The 18,507-nt window shown below is 45.2% G+C and overlaps 1 protein-coding gene across 1 annotated transcript in view; it reads right to left on the bottom strand.

The window, feature by feature from the left end:
* NBR1 (NBR1 autophagy cargo receptor) overlaps positions 1-18,507 on the bottom strand; it is a gene marked incomplete at its 3' end in the record, with an annotated part of 40,271 nt that overhangs the window by 7,466 nt on the left and 14,298 nt on the right. The window contains exons 6-17 of the mRNA XM_080712840.1: positions 16,512-16,706; positions 16,111-16,188; positions 14,554-14,768; positions 13,873-14,040; positions 13,124-13,333; positions 10,053-10,212; positions 9,672-9,962; positions 7,012-7,161; positions 5,927-6,002; positions 5,341-5,451; positions 4,934-5,098; positions 1,677-2,076 (exon numbers count right to left, since the gene is read on the bottom strand). Coding sequence (XP_080568966.1) covers positions 1,677-2,076; positions 4,934-5,098; positions 5,341-5,451; positions 5,927-6,002; positions 7,012-7,161; positions 9,672-9,962; positions 10,053-10,212; positions 13,124-13,333; positions 13,873-14,040; positions 14,554-14,768; positions 16,111-16,188; positions 16,512-16,706 — 2,219 coding nt within the window. The remainder of the gene's footprint in view (positions 1-1,676; positions 2,077-4,933; positions 5,099-5,340; positions 5,452-5,926; positions 6,003-7,011; positions 7,162-9,671; positions 9,963-10,052; positions 10,213-13,123; positions 13,334-13,872; positions 14,041-14,553; positions 14,769-16,110; positions 16,189-16,511; positions 16,707-18,507) is intronic.

The raw sequence follows: 18,507 nt of genomic DNA, 5'->3' as shown, positions 1-18,507 counted from the left end.
TTGGATTATACCAATGAGCTACATCCCCAGCCTTTTATTTTTCTGTACTGGGGTTGGAATCCAGAGCATTCTACCTCCAAGCTATACCCTCAGCCCTATTTTTTTTTTTAGGTATGGATGGAACAGGGGCATTCTACCTCCAAGCTACAACCCCAGCCCTAGTTTTTAGTGCTTTTATTTATTTTTTGGTGGTACTGGGGTTCCTGGAAACCCTTCTACCTCTGGTCTACACTCCTGGACCTATTTTATATTTTTATTTGGAAACAGGGTCTCTTAAGCCAGCGATGCTGGCTTCAAACCTGCACAACCCTCCGGTCTCCACCTCCCAAGCACGGGGATTACAAGTGTGTGCCACCAAGCCCGGCCTAGTGTTTTTGTTTTTGAAACAGGGTCTCACCAAGTTGCAAAGGGCCTCGCTAAGTAGCTGAGGCTGTCCGCAAACCATGATCCATCAGTCTCAGCCTCCCGAATGCTGGGATTACAAGTGTATGCCACCACACCCAGATTTTTATTATTCTTTATTTTGAAACAGGGTCTCACTGAGTTGCAAAGGGCCTTACTAAGTAGCTGAGGCTGTCCACAAACCACAATCCTCTTGTCTCAGCCTCCCAAGTGCTGGGATTACAAGCGTGTGCCACTATGCCCAGCTTCCCCAGCCCGTTTTTTGTTTTGAAACAGAACTCACTAGGTTTCCGAGAGTCTAATTGTGCTGCTGAGACTGTCCTCAAACCTGTGATCTTCCTGTCTCCACCTCCCAAGTACTAGAATTACAGGCATGCATCATCACACCCAGCTATGTAGTGTATTGTTCCATAATGGATTTACCTTCCTAATTTTGCTTTGTTTGGGTTAATGTAAGAATGAGTTTGTGTTGCCTTTATCCATAAATCAACAGTATAAGAAGGGAAGGTCCAGGGATGGTATGTGTTTAAACATTGGCTCTCAATAATCCAAAAATATGTAAGCTGAGTATACTCAATTGAGTTAACTAACATTAAGTATACTAACATTAAGTATACTTAACTAACATTAAGTATATATAAATCCAAAATCCAAGCTGGGCGTGGTGGTGCACGCTTATAATCCCAGCATTCGGGAGGCTGAGACTGGAGGATCATGGTTCGCGGACAGCCTCAGCTACTTAATGATGCCCTTCGCAACTCAGTGAGACCCTGTTTCAAAATAAAGAATAAAAAATTGGGCAGGGGGTATAGCTCGGAGGTCAAATGTCTCTGGGTTCCAGCCCCAGACCGGCAAAAACAAACAAAAAAACCCAAATCCATAATTATTGGATAATAGGACTCTCATCAGACTTGACTATCAAAAAGTCTCTTCCCATGCTGTTGAATAAACAGGTTTGGCCTGGTGTGGTGGCAAATACATTATAATTTCAGTACTTGGGAGGCTGAGAAAGGAGGATCCCAGGTTTGAAAGCCAGCCATGACAACTTAGTGGGGCCCTTGGCAACTTAGACTATGTTTCCAAATAAGAAATAAAATAGGGCTGGGGGTTTAGTTCAGAGGTAATGCCTCTGAGTTCAATCCCCAGTACCACACACACACACACACACAAAACAAAACAAAACAAAAAATAAAAACAGGGTTGAAGTCAAGGTGGTTCCTCCCACTCGATTTCACTTCTGAAGAACACTCAGCTGAAAGGAGTATGACTGGTACCTGGGCAGTGGTGGTGCAAGCCCCACCACTTCTGGGATTAGGGGCACTGTTTCCAGAGTCTGTGAGGTCATGAAGATGTCACTGATGCTGTGCTCCTGAGGCTGGTCCTTCCCTTCGGGGTGTGTCTCCCCAGCTTCAGCTGGTTCCTGTCCAGCCTCAACCCCAGGATGGCCGTCAGCCCCTCGCTCCAGGCCTGGCTGTGAGAGTGCAGAGCTGTACATGGAGTCCCCCAAGGGGCGGCTGGTATCAAAGCACTCAGGCAGGATGATGATGTAGTCCTCTGAGGAAGCAGAGGACTGACTCTGAACTTCATCTTTGAGTTCCTCTTCTTCCTCCTCTTCCACGACAATCGCCTCCCTCTCATCTCCAAGTGGTCCCTCTTCAGGCAAGGCAAATTTCACTAAAGGATGAAAGTAACCAATTTGAAGGTAGAAGCTTAAGAGCAGCCTCCAATGCTATCCTTAACTTGGTAAAGTTTTGAGGATCAAGGGCCAAAATTATGAATGCCAGAGGAGAGGGAAGAATCCAAGGGAAGGGCTAATACTGAAACCATAGCTGTATTCTAATTTTTTTCTTTTTTTTTTTGGGTCCTAGGGATTGAACCCAAAGGCATTCTACAGCTACATCTCCAACCCAATTTTATTTCTTATTTAAAAACAGGGTCTAGCCGGGCACGGTGGTGCACGCTTGTAATCCCAGCGCTTGGGAGATGGAGACAGGAGGATCGCACAGGTTCGAAGCCAGCCTCAGCTACTTAGGCTCTCAGCAACTTAGTGAGACCCTGTTTCCAAATAAAGTACAAAATAGGTCTGGGAGTATAGTCCGGAGGTAGAAAGCCCCTGGGTTCCACCCCCAGTACCACCACCAAAAAACAAAACAAAAAAAAAAACCAAAAACCAAAAACCAAACCCAAAAAACCCCCACAAAAACAAAACAAAAAACCCATATATATATATATATATATACACACACACACACATACATACACATACATACATGTATACATATACATACATACATACATACATATATATATATACATATACATATACATATACATACACACACACACATATATATATATATGGGGTCTAACTAGGTTAATGAGAGCCTTGCTCAGCTGCTAAGGCTGGCTTTGAACCTGTGATCCTCCTGTCTCAGCCTCCCAAGTACTGGGAATTACAAGTGTGCGCCACTACACCTGGCTGGTATTCTAAGTTTGAAAACTATACACAACCAAATAGAACTAAAGCTTACAAAAATAAGGTACGCAGAAATAGCAAGACTTCGGACAAGCACTATGAATCTTTTTTGTTTTTTGGGTACTGAAATTGAACTTGGGGGTTCTACTTCTCAACTACACCTCCAGCCCTTTTTATTTTTTGAGAGTTTTGCTGAGCCCTTCCACAACTTACTGAGACCTTGTTTTAAAATAAAGACTAAAATAGGACTGGGGGTATAGTTCGCAGGTAGAATGCCCCTGGATTCAATCCTCAGTAAGCCCTTTTAAATTTTTTTTTTTTTTTTTTTAGTGGTATTGAGGGTAGAACCCCGAGGCTTTCTACTTCCAGGCTATATTCTCAGACATTTTTTTTTTTTTGGTGGTACTGGGAATGGAACCCAGTGGCATTCAACCTCTGGGCTATACCCTCAGCCTTATTTTTTATTCTTTATTTTAAAACCGGTCTCACTGAGTTGCGAAGGGCCTCACTAAGTAGCTGAGGCTGTCTGTGAACCGCAATACTCCTATCTCAGCCTCCCCAATGCTGGGATTATAAGCGTACACCACCCTGCCCAGCTCCCCCAAACATATTTTATATTTAATTTGGAAACAGGGTCTCACTAAGTTGCTGAGAGCCTCACTAAGTAGCTGATGCTGGCTTTGAACCTGTGCAATCCTCTTGTCTCAGCCTCTCAAGCACTGGGATTACAAGTGTGCTTTACCATAGCCAGCACCTTTTTTTTAATTATTTGTTTATTTAAAAAATTTTAAATTATTGCCAGTCTATCTGTCTATTTATTTATTTATTTTATTGTGGTACTAAGGGTGGAACCCAGGGGTTTTTCTACTTCTGGGCTATACTCCCAGACCTATTTTATATTTAATTTGGAAACAGGGTCTCACTAAGTTGCTGAGAGCCTCACTAAGTAGCCAAGGCTGGCTTCGAACCTGTGTGATCCTCCTGTCTCAGCCTCCCAAGCGCTAGGATTACAAGCATGCACCACCATGCTTGGCTTTTTTAAATTTAAAATTTTTGTTTTTTGCAGTACTGGGGATGAAACTACCTCCATTTGCAGTAATGGAGATGAAACTACCTTGGATTCTACCTCCGAGCTACACATCCCAGCCCTAATTTTTATTATTTATTTTGAAACAGGGTCTCACTGAGTCGCAGAGAACCTCACTAAGTAGCGGAGGCTGGCTGAGAACTGAGATCCTCCCATCTCAGCCTCCCAAATTCTGGGACTATAAGTGTGCGCCACCATATCTGGCTTTTATTTTTTATTTTGAAACAGATTCTCATGAAGTTGCTAAGGCTGGCCTAGACCTGCAATCTTCTTGTCTCAGCCTCCCAGGTACTGGGTCTACAGGCATGTGCTACCATGCCCTTTTCTTTCTTTCTTTCCTTCCTTCCTTCTTTCTTTCTTTCTTTTTTTTTCTTCAGTGCTGGGGATGGAATCCAAGTCCTCACATATGTTAGGCAAGTGCTCTTCTGAGCTACATTCCCAGTCCTTTTTTTTTTGCAGTACTGGAAATGGAACGTATGGGCATTCTACCTCCGAGCTACACCCCAGCCCTATTTTTTTTTTTAATACTTTATTTTGAAACAGGATCTCACTGAGTTGCAAAGGGCCTCACTAAGTAGCTGAGGCTATCCACGAACCACAACCCTCCTGTCTTAGCCTCCCAAATGCTGGGATTACAAGTGTGTGCCACCATGCCTGGCTTATCTCAGCCCCTTTTTATTTCAATAATTTGTCAAAGCAGGCCCCAAATTTGTGATCTGCCTGCCTCAGCCTCTTGAGTACCTGGGATTACAGGTGTGTGCCATGACCGCCCAAGGGTAGCTTCTTTGTTCTTGATGTTCTAATTAGAACAGACAGGTATTATATGTGGCCTAGAGAAACAAAACTTCCTCAGAGCTTCTAACAAAGGTAACTCTCCTGCCTCTTTCAATGGGGAAAAGCACTTCTAACTGTTCAGGTCTGGCCATTGTAATTCAGGTGCTACCCGGTAGAGATTCAGGGACACTTACTCTGCAGGGACTTTTGTCTGCAAGGTGGGTTGTGGTCTGGGGCAGCATCCAAGGTAAGAGATCGAATTACAGTCTCACACACAAACTGGGTGCCACTCAGGTCCTCTTCTGCCTCCTCCACTGAACCAGTGTTCTCGGCCTTCCTCTTTGCTGACACTGTGGAATCTGAAAGAGACATGAGCCCTGTCTGCACTTGGTGTTAAAGAGTTGAGGGCTTTCAGCAGCCATTACCCATGCTGAGAATAGGTCAAGGAACAGCTGCCTCATATGCCACATGGGGAGAGACTTCCAAAAGCAAGATGCTATAGTACACCCATTCAATGCCAAGGTTAGTAAGGAGTAGGTATAACGATGGGTGTGGGTTGGAAAGGGAGGATGCAATACAGTACAAATACTAAACCCCTTACCAGAAAGTGCCTTGAATCCAGCCCCTTCACTCTCTTCCTGTATTTGCCCCAAGCCTGGCTTCTCTATTAAAGGACTGTCATGTGGCAGAGGAGACATGCAGGGAGTCATATCTGGAGAATGAGGACAGGAGAACCATCAACTGAGAAAAAGCACCACAACAGTCAGTGTCTAGATGCAGCAGTTCATAGGTTTCTTGCCTTCTGCATGGCTAAAATAAGCCCAGTTAGGCTTCAACACCTGCTGTAAAGAGTTTCTCCAGACTAACAGGTGTGCTGCTATCTCAGATCCACCAATGCAGTTACTCGGCCTGGGAGACCATGGCCAAGACATAAAACCATGAAATGTAAAGGAACAAAGGGAGAAAAAGAGAGAAGAGGGTCCATCTATGATGGGGATGCTTTGTGCAAACTTCTGGCAGACAACAGGGAAAGAAAGAAAATGGACCGATGGGTGCAGCTTTCCCATCCTTGTGGGAGAAAGCCTTGCCAACTATTTCCTCAGAATAAAGCACTAATCACCCGAGTATAAGCTGTACAATTGTGCCTGCTAATAACATAAGCAAGATGAACTGAGTGATGTTCTTACCCACAGGGGTGTTGTGGGGCACTCTCTCCAACTCCTGGACAATGTTTATATCCAACAGCTCAAAGGACAGCAGGTCCTAGAAAAAAAATACAGGCTGTGTTAGGCTGCACGCAGTGCACTCTGGAGGTGCTGGGCTGTGATGGGACCTGCCGGCCTTTGCACATCATCTTGGATTCAACTCTTGTTCAAATTCACACCTCTCATCTGGGTATGATGACATACACTTTTAATTCCAGTTCTTGGGAGGCTGAGACAGGAGGATCATGGTTTAAGACTAACCAGAGCAACCAGGTGTGATGGCGCACGCTTATAAGTCTAGCACTTGGGAGGCGGAGACTGGAGGATGGCACTGGTTCGAAGGCACCCTCAGCTACTGAGGCTCTCAGCAACTTAGTAAGACCCTGTTTCCAAATAAAGTATAAAATAGGTCTGGGCGTATAGCCCGGAGGTAGAAAAGCCCCTGGGCTCAACCCCCAGTATTACCTAATAATAATAATAATAATAATAATAATAATAATAATAATAATAATAATGATAATAAGTTGCCAGTCCTGGTGGCACAGGCTTGTAATACTAGTAGTACTTGGGAGGCTGAGACAGGAGAATCTTAAAAGTAAACCAGACAGACTAACATAAAAAGTCAAATAAACATAAAAAGTCAAATAAAGGGAAGTTGAGGTAGAATGCCTCTGGGTTCCATCTCCAGTTTAAAAGATCCACACACCCCCAAATACATTTCTACAATCAAGTACAAACAAGAGGAGTTAAGTGGGAACAAGCTGTTCAAACCACCAATGGCAGGATAAAGAGAAGAAGCAGCGGATATAAAGGTGAACCAGACAGACTAAAATGAAGAGGCAACTAGCTAAAGGGAAACTGTGGGGATGCACAGGATTGCGTTTCCAATTCAGAGGGAACATCCAGTTTCAGGTCTCTCTTCCCTGGGAGGCTCCTTTCCATCAATGCATTTGACCAAGCCAACTTCTGGGAACCCTGATGGCCACACCGCCTTCTCTTCAGCAAGATTATAAGCTATCCCAACACACTCTCCCTGCCCCTCACCCCCCAAGCGCTGAATCTCCCACCTGGGCAGTCAGAAGGTCCACAGAGGGGATGTAGAGCTCTCGCTCACTGGAGACGCTTTTTGCCTTCTGTGGGATGCCGGTTTCTGTTCCTTCTGTCTGCTCAGTCACTTCAGCCAGTGGAATTTCTTCTTTAGCCAAAAGAAAAGCTTCCTATAGAGGCAAACCATTGGGACAAGTTTAGGACCCTCAACAGAACTTAAGCAGCAAGTTGATAGTGCCTCCCCCTTCCCCCCAAAAAAAACATGGCTGAATGTCTACATTGAAACAAAAGTTTTAGCTGCACATGGTGGCACATGCTTGTAATTCCAACACTTGGGAGGCTGAGACAGGAGGATTGCAGGTTTTGGGCCAGCCTCAGCTACTTAGTGAAGCCATCTACAACTCAGTGAGACTGTTTCAAAAATAAAGAATAGCCAGGCATGGTGGTGCATGCTTGTAATCCCAGCATTTGGGAGGCTGAGACAGGAAGAGGATCAAGGTTTGTGGCCAGCCCCAGCTACTTGGTGAGGCCCTGGCAAATTAGTGAGACCCTGTTTCAAAAAAAAAAAAAAAAAAAAAAAAAAAAAAAAAAGAATAAAAAAATAGGGCTGAGGGTGTTGCTCAGAGGTAGGATGCCCCTGGGTTCCATCCCCAGTACTGCAAAAATAAATAAAAAATATGGCTGGGAGCTGGGTGTGGTAGCGCACACTTGTAGTCCCAGCATTTGGGAGGCCAAGACAGGAGGATTGCGGTTCACAGACAGCCTCAACTACTTAGTGAGGTCCTTTGCAACTCAGTGAGACCCTATTTCAAGATAAAAAATTGGGCTGGGTTGTAGCTCGGAGGTAGAATGCCCCTGGGTTCTATCCACAGATCCGGGGGAAAAAAAAAAAAAAAAAAAGATTTCATTAGTATTTCGGGAACATGCACAAGGGAGAGGCAATGCTAGGGTTTGACTACGGATTCACAAAGGCACAAAGGTTTGGTCCCCAGAGTCACAGCACTGCTGGAAAGTGGTGGAACTTTGTGTGTGTGGTACTGGGAATAGAACCCAGGGCCTCTGAGCTACATCCACAACCCTATTTTTAATTCTTTATTTTAAAATAGGGTCTCAGCCAGGCGTGGTGGCACACGCTTGTAATCCCTGCGTTTGGGAGGCGGAGACAGGAGGATCACGCAGGTTTGAAGCCAGCCGCAATGGCTTAAGAGACCCTGTTTCCAAATAAAAATAGGTCTGGGAGTGTAGCCTGGAGGTAGAAGGGCTTCCAGGAACCCCAGTACCATAAAAAAAAAAAACCCAAACAAACAAAAAGAAAATAGGGTCTCACTAAGTTGAGGAGGGCCTTACTAAGTAGCCGAGGCTGGCTGTGGACCTGCAATCCTCCTGTCTCAGTCTCCTGCGTACATGCACCACCACATCCAGTTTAAGTGGTAAAACTTTTAAGAGGAGGGGCCTTGGGAGAGGTCCTTAGGTCATTGGGGAATGTCCCAAAAGGTGATTGTGGGATTCTGGCCTCTTCCTTTTTCCTTTTCCTTCGGGACATTAGGTAAGCTCTGCCATGCTCCTTGCTAGTGCAATCCAACACTCCAACTGGAGGCCTAAAAGCAATGGATCTGTCAGATCAAGGACTAGAACCTCCAAAACTGACCAAAGAAGTCTCTCTCTCTCTCTCTTTTTTTTTTGGTGCTAGGTATTGAACCCAGGTACATTCCACCTCTGAGCTACACCCCTAGCCTTATTTTATTTATTATTTGGAAAAAAGATCTTACTAAAGTGCTGAGAGCTTTGGAAAATTGCTGAAGGTGACTTCGAATCTGTGATCCTCCTGGATGAGCCACCCACATATTGGAATTACAGGCATGAACCACCATGCCCAGCTCACTTCTCTCTTTATTTTTATTCATTTACTTACAGTACTAGAGATTGAACCCAGGGGCATTCTACTTCCGAGCTACACCACCAGCCCTATTTATTCTTTGTGGGTTTTTTGGTGGTACTGGAGATGGAACCCAGGAACATTTTATCTCTGAGCTATACCCCCAGCCTATGAACCTTGATCCTCCTGCCTCAGTCTCCCAAATGCTGGGATTACAAGTGTGTGCCACCATGCCTGGCTTTATTCTTTATTTTGAAACAGGGTCTCACTAAGTTGTAGAAGGCCTCATTAAGTTGCTGAGACTGGCTGTGATTCTCCTGTCTTAGGCTTCCAAGTACAGGGATTATAAGAGTGTGCTACCATGCCTGGAATGAAAAAAAAATCTTTATTTTTATTTATTTATTTATTCATTTTGTGGCACTGGGGATTGAGTCTAGGGGCATTCTACCTCTGAGTTATACCCTCATCCCTATTTTTTCTTTTTTTCTGGGGGGTTAACGGGGTGTTGATAGGTTGATGAGAGCCTCACTGCCTGCTGAGGCTGTCCTTGAACCTGCTATCCTCCTGTCTCAGCCTGTAATTCCAAGTGCTGAAATTAGAGGCCTTGCTACAGATACCTTTTCTCTGTATAAGCTAATCACCTTAGTAGTTTGTTATGGTGCCAGAAAGCTGACCAATATAATAATCTTTCATCAGTTCTAGAACAAGCACCAGGTATGAGTGGGTTTTTAGTTTTGGTCACACCCCCCACTAACTCTGGAAGAAATACCTTGGTACACTAAGCCAAAGCCTGCCAGTTCTCACCTCTTGCAGGCAGGTGGCCTCATCAGCTTTGCTTGAGCTCATCAGGTCCCTTTCAATGTGATCAGGGCTCTCTGCAGGGGGGAAAGGATCCACTATGATACTGCACCAGACCCGAGGCCCAAACTGCTGGCCTTTGTGAGAAAGACGCCAATGTGAAGTGTACGTCCCCTCCAACGCTGGGGCGATGAACTCCACAGACACAACTCCTATGTGGCCAGCTCTCAGGCAGGGAACCAAAACGTCCTTCTTTTCTGTAGAAGCCAAAGTCAAGTTTCCCCACATGAACTTGAGCTGAAAGAAGAGTGAGCAGAAAGAAAGCTTTGTCAGCTCAGCACTCGGCCACTTCAATCACCGCACTGTCACACTCAATGGGAAAAATACCTTTGTGTCTGCACTCCACTTTACATTTCCTGTATTTTTCATCCTCCAGTGTTTGATAAACTTGGTTCCGGGCTGAAGGTGAGTCCCATCGGGTAAGTTCTCGTCCACAAATGCTGCACTGAGTGTTGGTATAACTGGGGCACAGGGCTGCAGAGGGAGCCTGAAGACAAACACAAAGGCTTAGTCATTGCCGATGGGCGTGATGGCTTCTGACATCCCACACTGTGACTCGAGAGGCTGACCATGACTCCTGAGGATGTACCAACACATTTGCCCACCTATCGTTCTCATGTGTTCCCTCCCTTCCTTCCTTGGATAGTGGGGATCAAACCTCTGGGTCTCAAGCATGGTAAGTAAACTATACCCCCAGCCCATAAAGCAAAACAAAGGATAGGTCTGACTCAATGGTGAGGATAATTAAAAAGGTCTATTAAAGGGTCAGGTGTGGTGGCACATGCCTGAAATCCCAGTACGTGGGAGGCTGAGACAGGAGGATCACAGGTTTGAGGTCAGCCTCAGCAACTTAGTGAGACCTTATTTCAAAATTAAAGAAACAAGCCGGGCGTGATGGCGCACACTTGTAATCCCAGCATTTGGGAGGCTGAGACCGGAGGATCGCAGTTCGCGGACAGCCTCAGCTACTTAGTGAGGCCCTCTGCAACTTAGACCCTGTTTCAAAAATAAAGAATTAAAAAAAAAAATAGGGCTGGGGGTATAGCTCGGAGGTAGAATGCCCCTGGGTTCTATCCCCAGTACCGCAAAAAAAAAAAAAAAAAAAAAAAAAAAAAAAAAAAAAAAAAAAAGCTCCTGTCCGGCATGGTGGCACACACTTGTAAATCCCAGCATTTGGGTGACTGAGACAGGAGAATCCGGGTTCGTGGCCAGCCTCAGTTATTAGTGAGGGCCTTTTCAACTCAGTGAGACTCTGTTTCAAAATAAAAAATAAAAAATAGAGCCGGGCGTGGTGGCGCACGCTTGTAATCCCCGCGCTTGGGAGGCAGAGACAGGAGGATCGCGCAGGTTCGAAGCCAGCTGCGTGTGCTGGCTTATGAGACCCTGTTTCCAAATAAAAAAAGTATAAAAATAGGTCTGGGAGTGTAGCCTGGAGGTAGAAGGGTTTTCAGGAACCCCAGTACCACCAAAAATAAAAATAAAAAAATAAAAAATAAGGCTTGGGTGTAGCTCGGAGGTAGAATGCCCTTGGGTTTCATCCCTAGTACCGAAAAAATATATATACATTTTATTATTTATATATATATATATATATTTGCTCCTTTTGCTTCCAATCTAGGCTGCCTCACTGAAGAGGGATCCCAGAAGACTTAGTTCTGAGACACTAGTTTCTATCTTTCTAGCTTATTTATTTTTTGTTGTGGCACTGAGGATTGAACCCAGGGTCATTCTATCTCCAAGCTACACCCTCAGTCCTGTAGAAATTTTTTGTTTTGAAACAAGGTCTTACTAGGTTGCTGAGAGTCTCACTAAGTTGCTGAGGCTGGCCTCCAACCTGTGATCTTCTTTTCTCAGCCTCCCAAGTACTGGGATTACAGGTGTGCACTATCATGCCTGGCTGGGTTTCTATCTTTTTTTTTGTGGTAGTGAGGGTTGAACTCAGGTGCATCTACCTTAGTTACATCCCTAGCCCTATTTTATATTTGGAAACAGGGTCTCACTAAGTTGTTGAGAGCCTGTGTTGCTGAGGCTGGCTGTGAACCTGCGATACTTCTGCCTCAGCCTCCCAAGTACTAGAATTACAGGTAGGTTTCTATCTTTTTGAAGAAGGCAACAAAGCAAGTGTCAAAAATAACTATTAGACCACCCCTTTAAAAAACCTGGGATTGCCGGGCGTGGTGGCGCACACTTGTAATCCTTGTGCTTGGGAGGCTGAGGCAGGAGGATCACACAGGTTCAAAGCCATCCTCAGCTACTTAGTGATGCTCTCAGCAACTTAGTGAGACCCTGTTTCCAAATAAAGTATAAAACAGGGCTGGGAGTATAGCCTGAAGGTAGAAAGTCTCCGGGTTCCACCCCCAGTACTACCAAAAAAAAAAAAAAAAAAAAAAGCTGGGATCATGGCACCTGCCGGCAAGTCCAGTACTTGAGAGGCTGATGCAGGAGGACTGCAAATTCAAGGCTAGTCTCAGAAACTTATAAGACTTGGTCCCAAAATAAAAAGGGTAGGGAATGTAGCTCAGTGGTAGAATGCTCCTGGATTCAATCTCAAGGACTTAAAAAAAAAAATAAAGATAGGATCAGAGAAAAGCACGTGCCACCATGCCTAGCTTAGGAAGGTTTTTCTTGGTGGTACTGGGGACTGAATCAGGCACATGTAAGTGGCAAATGCTCTGTTCCTGAGCTACGTCCCCAGCCTAGAGAATGGGAAGTGTCAAGGGTGTGGGTGTCAGGAAATGCCATGGACACGACAGAAGAAGGCCAGCCAGGTATGGTGGTGCCCCTGTAGTCCCAGGCAGTCAGAGGCTGGCGAAGTAGCACCACTTGAGTCCAGGAGATCAAGACAGCCTGGGCAACCTAAAAGAACCTATCTTAATAACAACGACAACAAAACCCGTGCAGTTTCACAGTTCCATTGTCTGTGTGTGTGCGCACGTGCGTGCACGTGTGTGTGTGTGAGGTACCAGGAATTGAACCCAGGGGCATTCTACCTCTGGGCTACATCCCCAGCCCTATTTTTTATTTTTATTTATTTATTTTGCGGTATTGGGGATGCAACTCAGGGGCTTTCTACCTCTGAGCTCCACCCCCAGCCCTATATTTTTTATTATTTTGAAACAGGGTCTCACTGAGTTGCAGAGGGCCTCACTAAGGAGCTGAGGCTGGCTGTGAACCGCGATCCTCCAGTCTCAGCCTCCCATTAGTCTTTACTTTGAAACAGGGTTTCGTCAGTTGTGGAGGGCCTCACTACTTGCTGAGCCTGGCCATGAACCTGCGGTCCTCCTGTCTCAGCCTCCCCAGCACTGAGATTACAAGCATGTGCCCCCACCCCTGGCTCATAGTTCTAGTTTTGAAGAGTGCACACTAAAGTACTGGCCCTGCACTGGCCCTGGACTTACATGAGAGTGTTAGACTGCAGCAAGCTCTCAGGTCGGCCTAAAGGGGACTTGGGGCTCTGGAGACCATGGATGGAGTTCCACAGATGAATCTTCCTATGGAGTTTAAGCTGCTTTTTAAGTTCCTTGACCTCTGCTTTACGCTGTTTCTTCTCAGCTCTCAACCTTTGCTTTTCTGCTTTAAGAAAGTTCTTATCAACCTGTTTCTGGAGCCTGTGAGACAATAAATGAATGTCTTTTTAAAAAAAGCCCTCACAAACGAATCATGAAGCTTTTTGGATCTAAGTGTAGTATCCATCAGTGTCAGCCTCTAGTTTCTAAATTTCTTTTAGAGTAATCATTTTTACTTCATTAGGCTTGGATATTATTAATGCACATCAATGAAAAGGAGCAGAAATAAGGACGCTATCTAGTTTTGTGATATATTACCACTAGATTTTTTTCCCCCCTGATACTGGGGATGGAACCCAGGGATATTCTACCTCTGAGCTACACCCCCAGCCCTATATCTTCTTTATTTTGAAACAGGGTCTCACTGAGTTGCAAAGGACCTCACTAAGTAGCTGAGGCTGTCCATAAACCATGATCCCCGTCTCAGCCTCCCAAATGCTGGGATTATAAGCGTGAGCCACCATGCCCAGCTAGATTTTTTTTTAACCACTAGACTTTTTTTTATCATTAACATTTTGTGTCATCAGAATCAAGATGCCAGTCAATCAAGAGAATAAGCATCCCCAAGTACATGGTTTTACCTGACTTGTTCCAGAGCAGCAGGGAGACGAGGGGTGGAGTACTTGGAGTGAGAAAACGGTTCGGAGGAACTCACAACAGGTCTCCGCAGCTTTAGTAGAACGTGGTTAGTGTCATGAGCATATGGTCCTGCTTCACAATCTTCACAGATGTTGTAGGATGGGCACAGGCTTGGGGAAAGGAAGAGGAATAGCACAGTACACAATGGCACAGTAGGAAGAACCTGGGGCAGGGAGGTACAGGCCCGGACTTCTACATTCACTCCATAATCACCTAGGTGGTAACCTGAGCACATCACCTGACCATGCCAAGTCTTAATGTTCCTCTCACTGGTAAGGTGAGGATAACAGCACTTAACCTATACTCATCTCTGTGGGCCAATCTGTGGGAAGAAGCAGGACAGGAAAGCACTTGGAATAAGGGGGTTGACTATCCTTAGTGACTTAATTTTGTTTTGGGGAATATTATTTTGCCTGGCTCTTAATCCGAATGCATACTGACAACAGCAATCTGCACGGCAGGTAAGAAGTGGCAGAGGTTTCCAATCCTGAGTTATGATACCTAATGCTCAGAGACAGACACCCAATTTCCTTTTGCTAGGAACCCTTTTCCTTTTCTGCAATGCTAGGAAGTCACCGCCCTCGGTCCTCCCAAGAGCTCCCTCCTCCCCAGCGACTGCTTACCTACATTGGTAGCGCACGCCAATGATCCTCCTTTGGCAGCTGCTGCATGCAATATGCCAGCTAAACTGGTTTTCTGGCAGAAAGTGTGTTTCCTCTGAAACCGGCATTGAGACTTCTGAGGGACAGGTACTCAGGGATGGGTTCTGGAGGACGAGCTTCTCTTGTAACTTCTGTTCAAGCTTCTCAACCGTCTCTTTAACCACTTGTTCTCTGAACTACAATATAGAGTAGGTGGGAAAAACTCAGTTCCAATTGTGGAAAAAGCTATAAAGACATCAACAGACCAGAAACCTCATCATCGCTGGCATACCATAAAAGAACGTAATAAACAACTGATAGCTACTGAACAAATAAACAGAAATGTAACAAAAGGTCTATTCCTACCACAGCTAAAGTAGCTCAAAAACCAGGTATGGTGGCATATGCTTGTAATCCCAGCATTTGGGAGGCTGAGACCGGAGGATCACGGTTCAAGGACAGCCTCAGCTACTTAGTGAGGCACTTTGCAACTCAGTGAGACCCTGCTTCAAAAATAAAGAATTAAAAATATAGGGCTGGAGCCGGGCGTGGTGGCGCACGCTTGTAATCCCTGCGCTTGGGAGGCAGAGACAGGAGGATCGCGCTGGTTCAGAGCCAGCCTTGCTGGCTTAAGAGACCCTGTTTCCACATAAAGTTAAAAAATAGGTCTGGGAGTGTAGCCCGTGGGAGTGTAGCCCGGAGGTAGAAGGGCTTCCAGGAACCCCAGTACCACCAAAAAAAAAAAAAAAAAAAAAAAAAAAAAAAAAAATATATATATATATATATATATATATGGCTGGGGGTGTTGCTCAGAGGTAGAATGCCCCTGGGTTTCATCCCCAGTACCGAAAAAAAAAAAAAAAAAAAAGCTCAAAGACAATAACAAGAAATCTTTTATTATTATTATTATTTTTTGTGGTATTGGGCATTCATTCAAACCAAGAGCATTTTACCTCTGAGCTAGACTCCCAGTCATATTTTAGTTTTTATTTTGAAACAAGGTCTAGGTTGTGAAGAGCCGTGCTATAAGTTGCCGAGGCTGGCTGCAAACTGTAATCCTTCTGTCTGAACCTTTTGAGTACTAGGATTACAAGTGTGTGACACCATGCCTGGCTAAGAAATTTATTTTAAGAAAAAAATTCTTTTTTGTGGAGCTGGAGCTTGAGCCTAGGGGTGTTCTATCTCTGAGCTACACCCTCAAGCCCTATTTTGTTTGGAAACAGGGTCTCACTGAGTTGCTGACAGCCTCGCTAAGTTGCTGAGGCTGGCTTCGAACTTGCAATTCTCCTGTCTCAGCCTTCCTACTATGTAGTGGCATTACAGGCATGTGCCACCACACTTAGCTCTAAGAAATCCTTTCGATGAGCAAATTCCTAACTTCTTCCTTCTCAAGCATAGAGATTTGTCCGTCTCCATGTTTAGAGCTGCTACTCTTCCTTCACAGGCACCAGAGGCAGCAGCCATCTGGGTCCAGCTCTGTCCAATCCACATTCCACCTGTGCCAACAGTGTGGCCAAACCCAACAGAGAGAACACTCACTGTCTCCAGGTAGCGTGTGAACCAGTCTGGGGGCTCGTCTTGAGGCCGGTCTGTGTCACATGGAGCAAGCGGAAATGGCTGAGAGAAAACACAATCCAAGATCCTGAAGGTTACCTTTTCCACTCAAGATAATTTTCCTGAAATGTATTATTTTGAGGTTTCTTTTGTCAAATTATACAAGCGCCCAGTTTTTCAAAGTCAGTGTGAAGGAACAAAAATGGAAAACTAGGTCTCTATCCTACTCTACTCTCTCCTCCAGAAGCAAATCCCTGTTAAGAGTTTCAAAATGCCAGGGACGTGCGGTAGCAGTAACTCCCGAAATTTTGATGCATGTGCAAAGCTGCTTTTAAAGAAAATGAGATGTAGGGTGAGAGGACCGGAGACAGGGCAGGCTGTCGTACCTGTGCTGCCGGTTCCTCGGGGCTCTTCATGTCTGATCCCAAGACTCTCACCAGTGAGGAATAATGTGCAAGTGGCTTCTTCCCTGTCCGGGCAGGTACTCGCTTCTCTGCTACCACTGGGAGTGGGGCTTCCTCAGCGACATGGTGGCCGTCATGGACTTGCATCTGCAGTTGGTTCCCCTGCTTAACTGCCATCTGAGAGCACGCATTGGGAAACAGAAACACGATGTGTGAGCTGCGCTGGAGACTATCTGGATTTCTGTTTGCATCATCATCATCATTATTTTTTTTTTGTGGTACTGGGGATGGAACCCAGGGGCATTCTACCTCTGAGCTACACCCCAAGCCCTATTTTTTGTTCCTTATTTTGAATTAGGGTCTCACTGAGTTGCGAAGGGCCCCACTAATTAGCTGAGGCTGTCTGCAAACCCTTGATCCTCCAGGTCTCAGCCTCCCAAATGCTGGGATTACCAGCACCACACCTGGCTTTGTTTGCATTATTAAATAAATACCTAAGTTGAGCTTCCCTAAAGTCTGAAATGCTGAGCCGGGCGTGGTGGCGCACGCTTGTAATGCCAGAGCTTGGGAAACCAAGACAGGAGGATCGCACAGGTTCGAAGCCAGCCTCAGCCACTTAGTGAGCCTCTCAGCAACTTAGTGAGACCCTGTTTCCAAATAAAATATAAAATAGGTGGGGGGTGTAGCCTGGAGGTTGAGGCCCCTGGGTTCCATTCCCAGGACCACACACACACACACACACACACACACACACACACGTCTGAAATGCTACAAAATACAAAACTTTATGAGTGCTAACATGATGCCACAAGTAGAAATTTCCACGTGACCTCATGTGATGAGCTGCAGTCACAATGCTGGTACGCTAGAATTGTAGACCCTTACCTCAGGCTATGTTTGCAACACATGTGAAACAAAAGAATTCCAAGTTTAGACTGGCTCCCATCCCCAAGGTATCTTGTGTTTGTGAATGGTACTGGGGATGGAACCCAAGGAGGTTTTGCCCCAAAGCTACACACCTATCCCAACTTTCTGTATTTTGAAATAGGCTCTTGCTGCCAGGTGTGGCGGTGCACACTTGTAATCCCAGCATTTGGGAGGCAGAGACTGGAGGATCGTGGTTTGCGGACAGCCTTAGCTACTTAGCGAGGCCCTTCACAACTCAGTGAGATCCTGTTTCAAAAAATAAAAAAAGACTAAAAAATAGGACTGGAGGTGAAGCTTGGAGGTAGAATGCCCCTGGGTTCCATTAAAAAAAAAGAAAAGAAAAGAAATAGGCTCTTGCTTATTCAGCTATACTCTTGGCCCTTTTTATTTGAGTCAGGGTCTTACTAAATTTCCCAGGCTGGCTTTCAACTTGTGATTTTCCTGTCTTAGCCTCCCAAGTAGTGAGATTACAAGCACATACCACCAAACCTGGCTCTAAAAATTACATTTTGAAAACTACTTCAAAGATCAGCTGGGGTCCCGTGAAGGCACTCTAGTGTCCTACAAGAGTTAAGGGGCCAAGTCAGTGGGGCTCTAGCTTCTCTGCTGTCATCTACAACTGTTTTTTTTTTTTTTTGGAGGTGGAGGTATACTGGAACCAGCACCTTGGATATACACTACAGAGCTATTTACCACCCAGTATTTTTTTATTTTGCGGTACTGGGGATAGAATCCAGGGGCATTCTACCTCTGAGCTCTACCCCCAGCCCTATTTTTTATTCTTTATTTTGAAACAGGGTCTCACTGAGCTGCAAAGGGCCTCACTAAGTAGTAGCTGAGGCTGTCCTCTAACTGCAAACCTCCTGTCTCAGCCTCCCGAATGAAGGGGTTACAAGGGTGCACCACCATGCCCAGCTCTATACCCCATATTTTTTTAAAAAATGTTTTATTTCCTGTGATACTGGGGATTGAACCCAAAGGCATTTTACCTCTGAATCACACCCCCAGCTCTATTTTTTGAAACAGGGTCTCACTATGTTGATGAGTAGAC

Source organism: Muscardinus avellanarius, assembly GCF_963383645.1.
Source record: "Muscardinus avellanarius genome assembly, chromosome: 16".
NCBI classification, from domain to species: Eukaryota; Metazoa; Chordata; class Mammalia; order Rodentia; family Gliridae; genus Muscardinus; species Muscardinus avellanarius.
The sequence above is the reverse complement of the archived record's forward strand: the minus strand, read 5'-3'. Positions and strand labels throughout refer to the sequence as shown.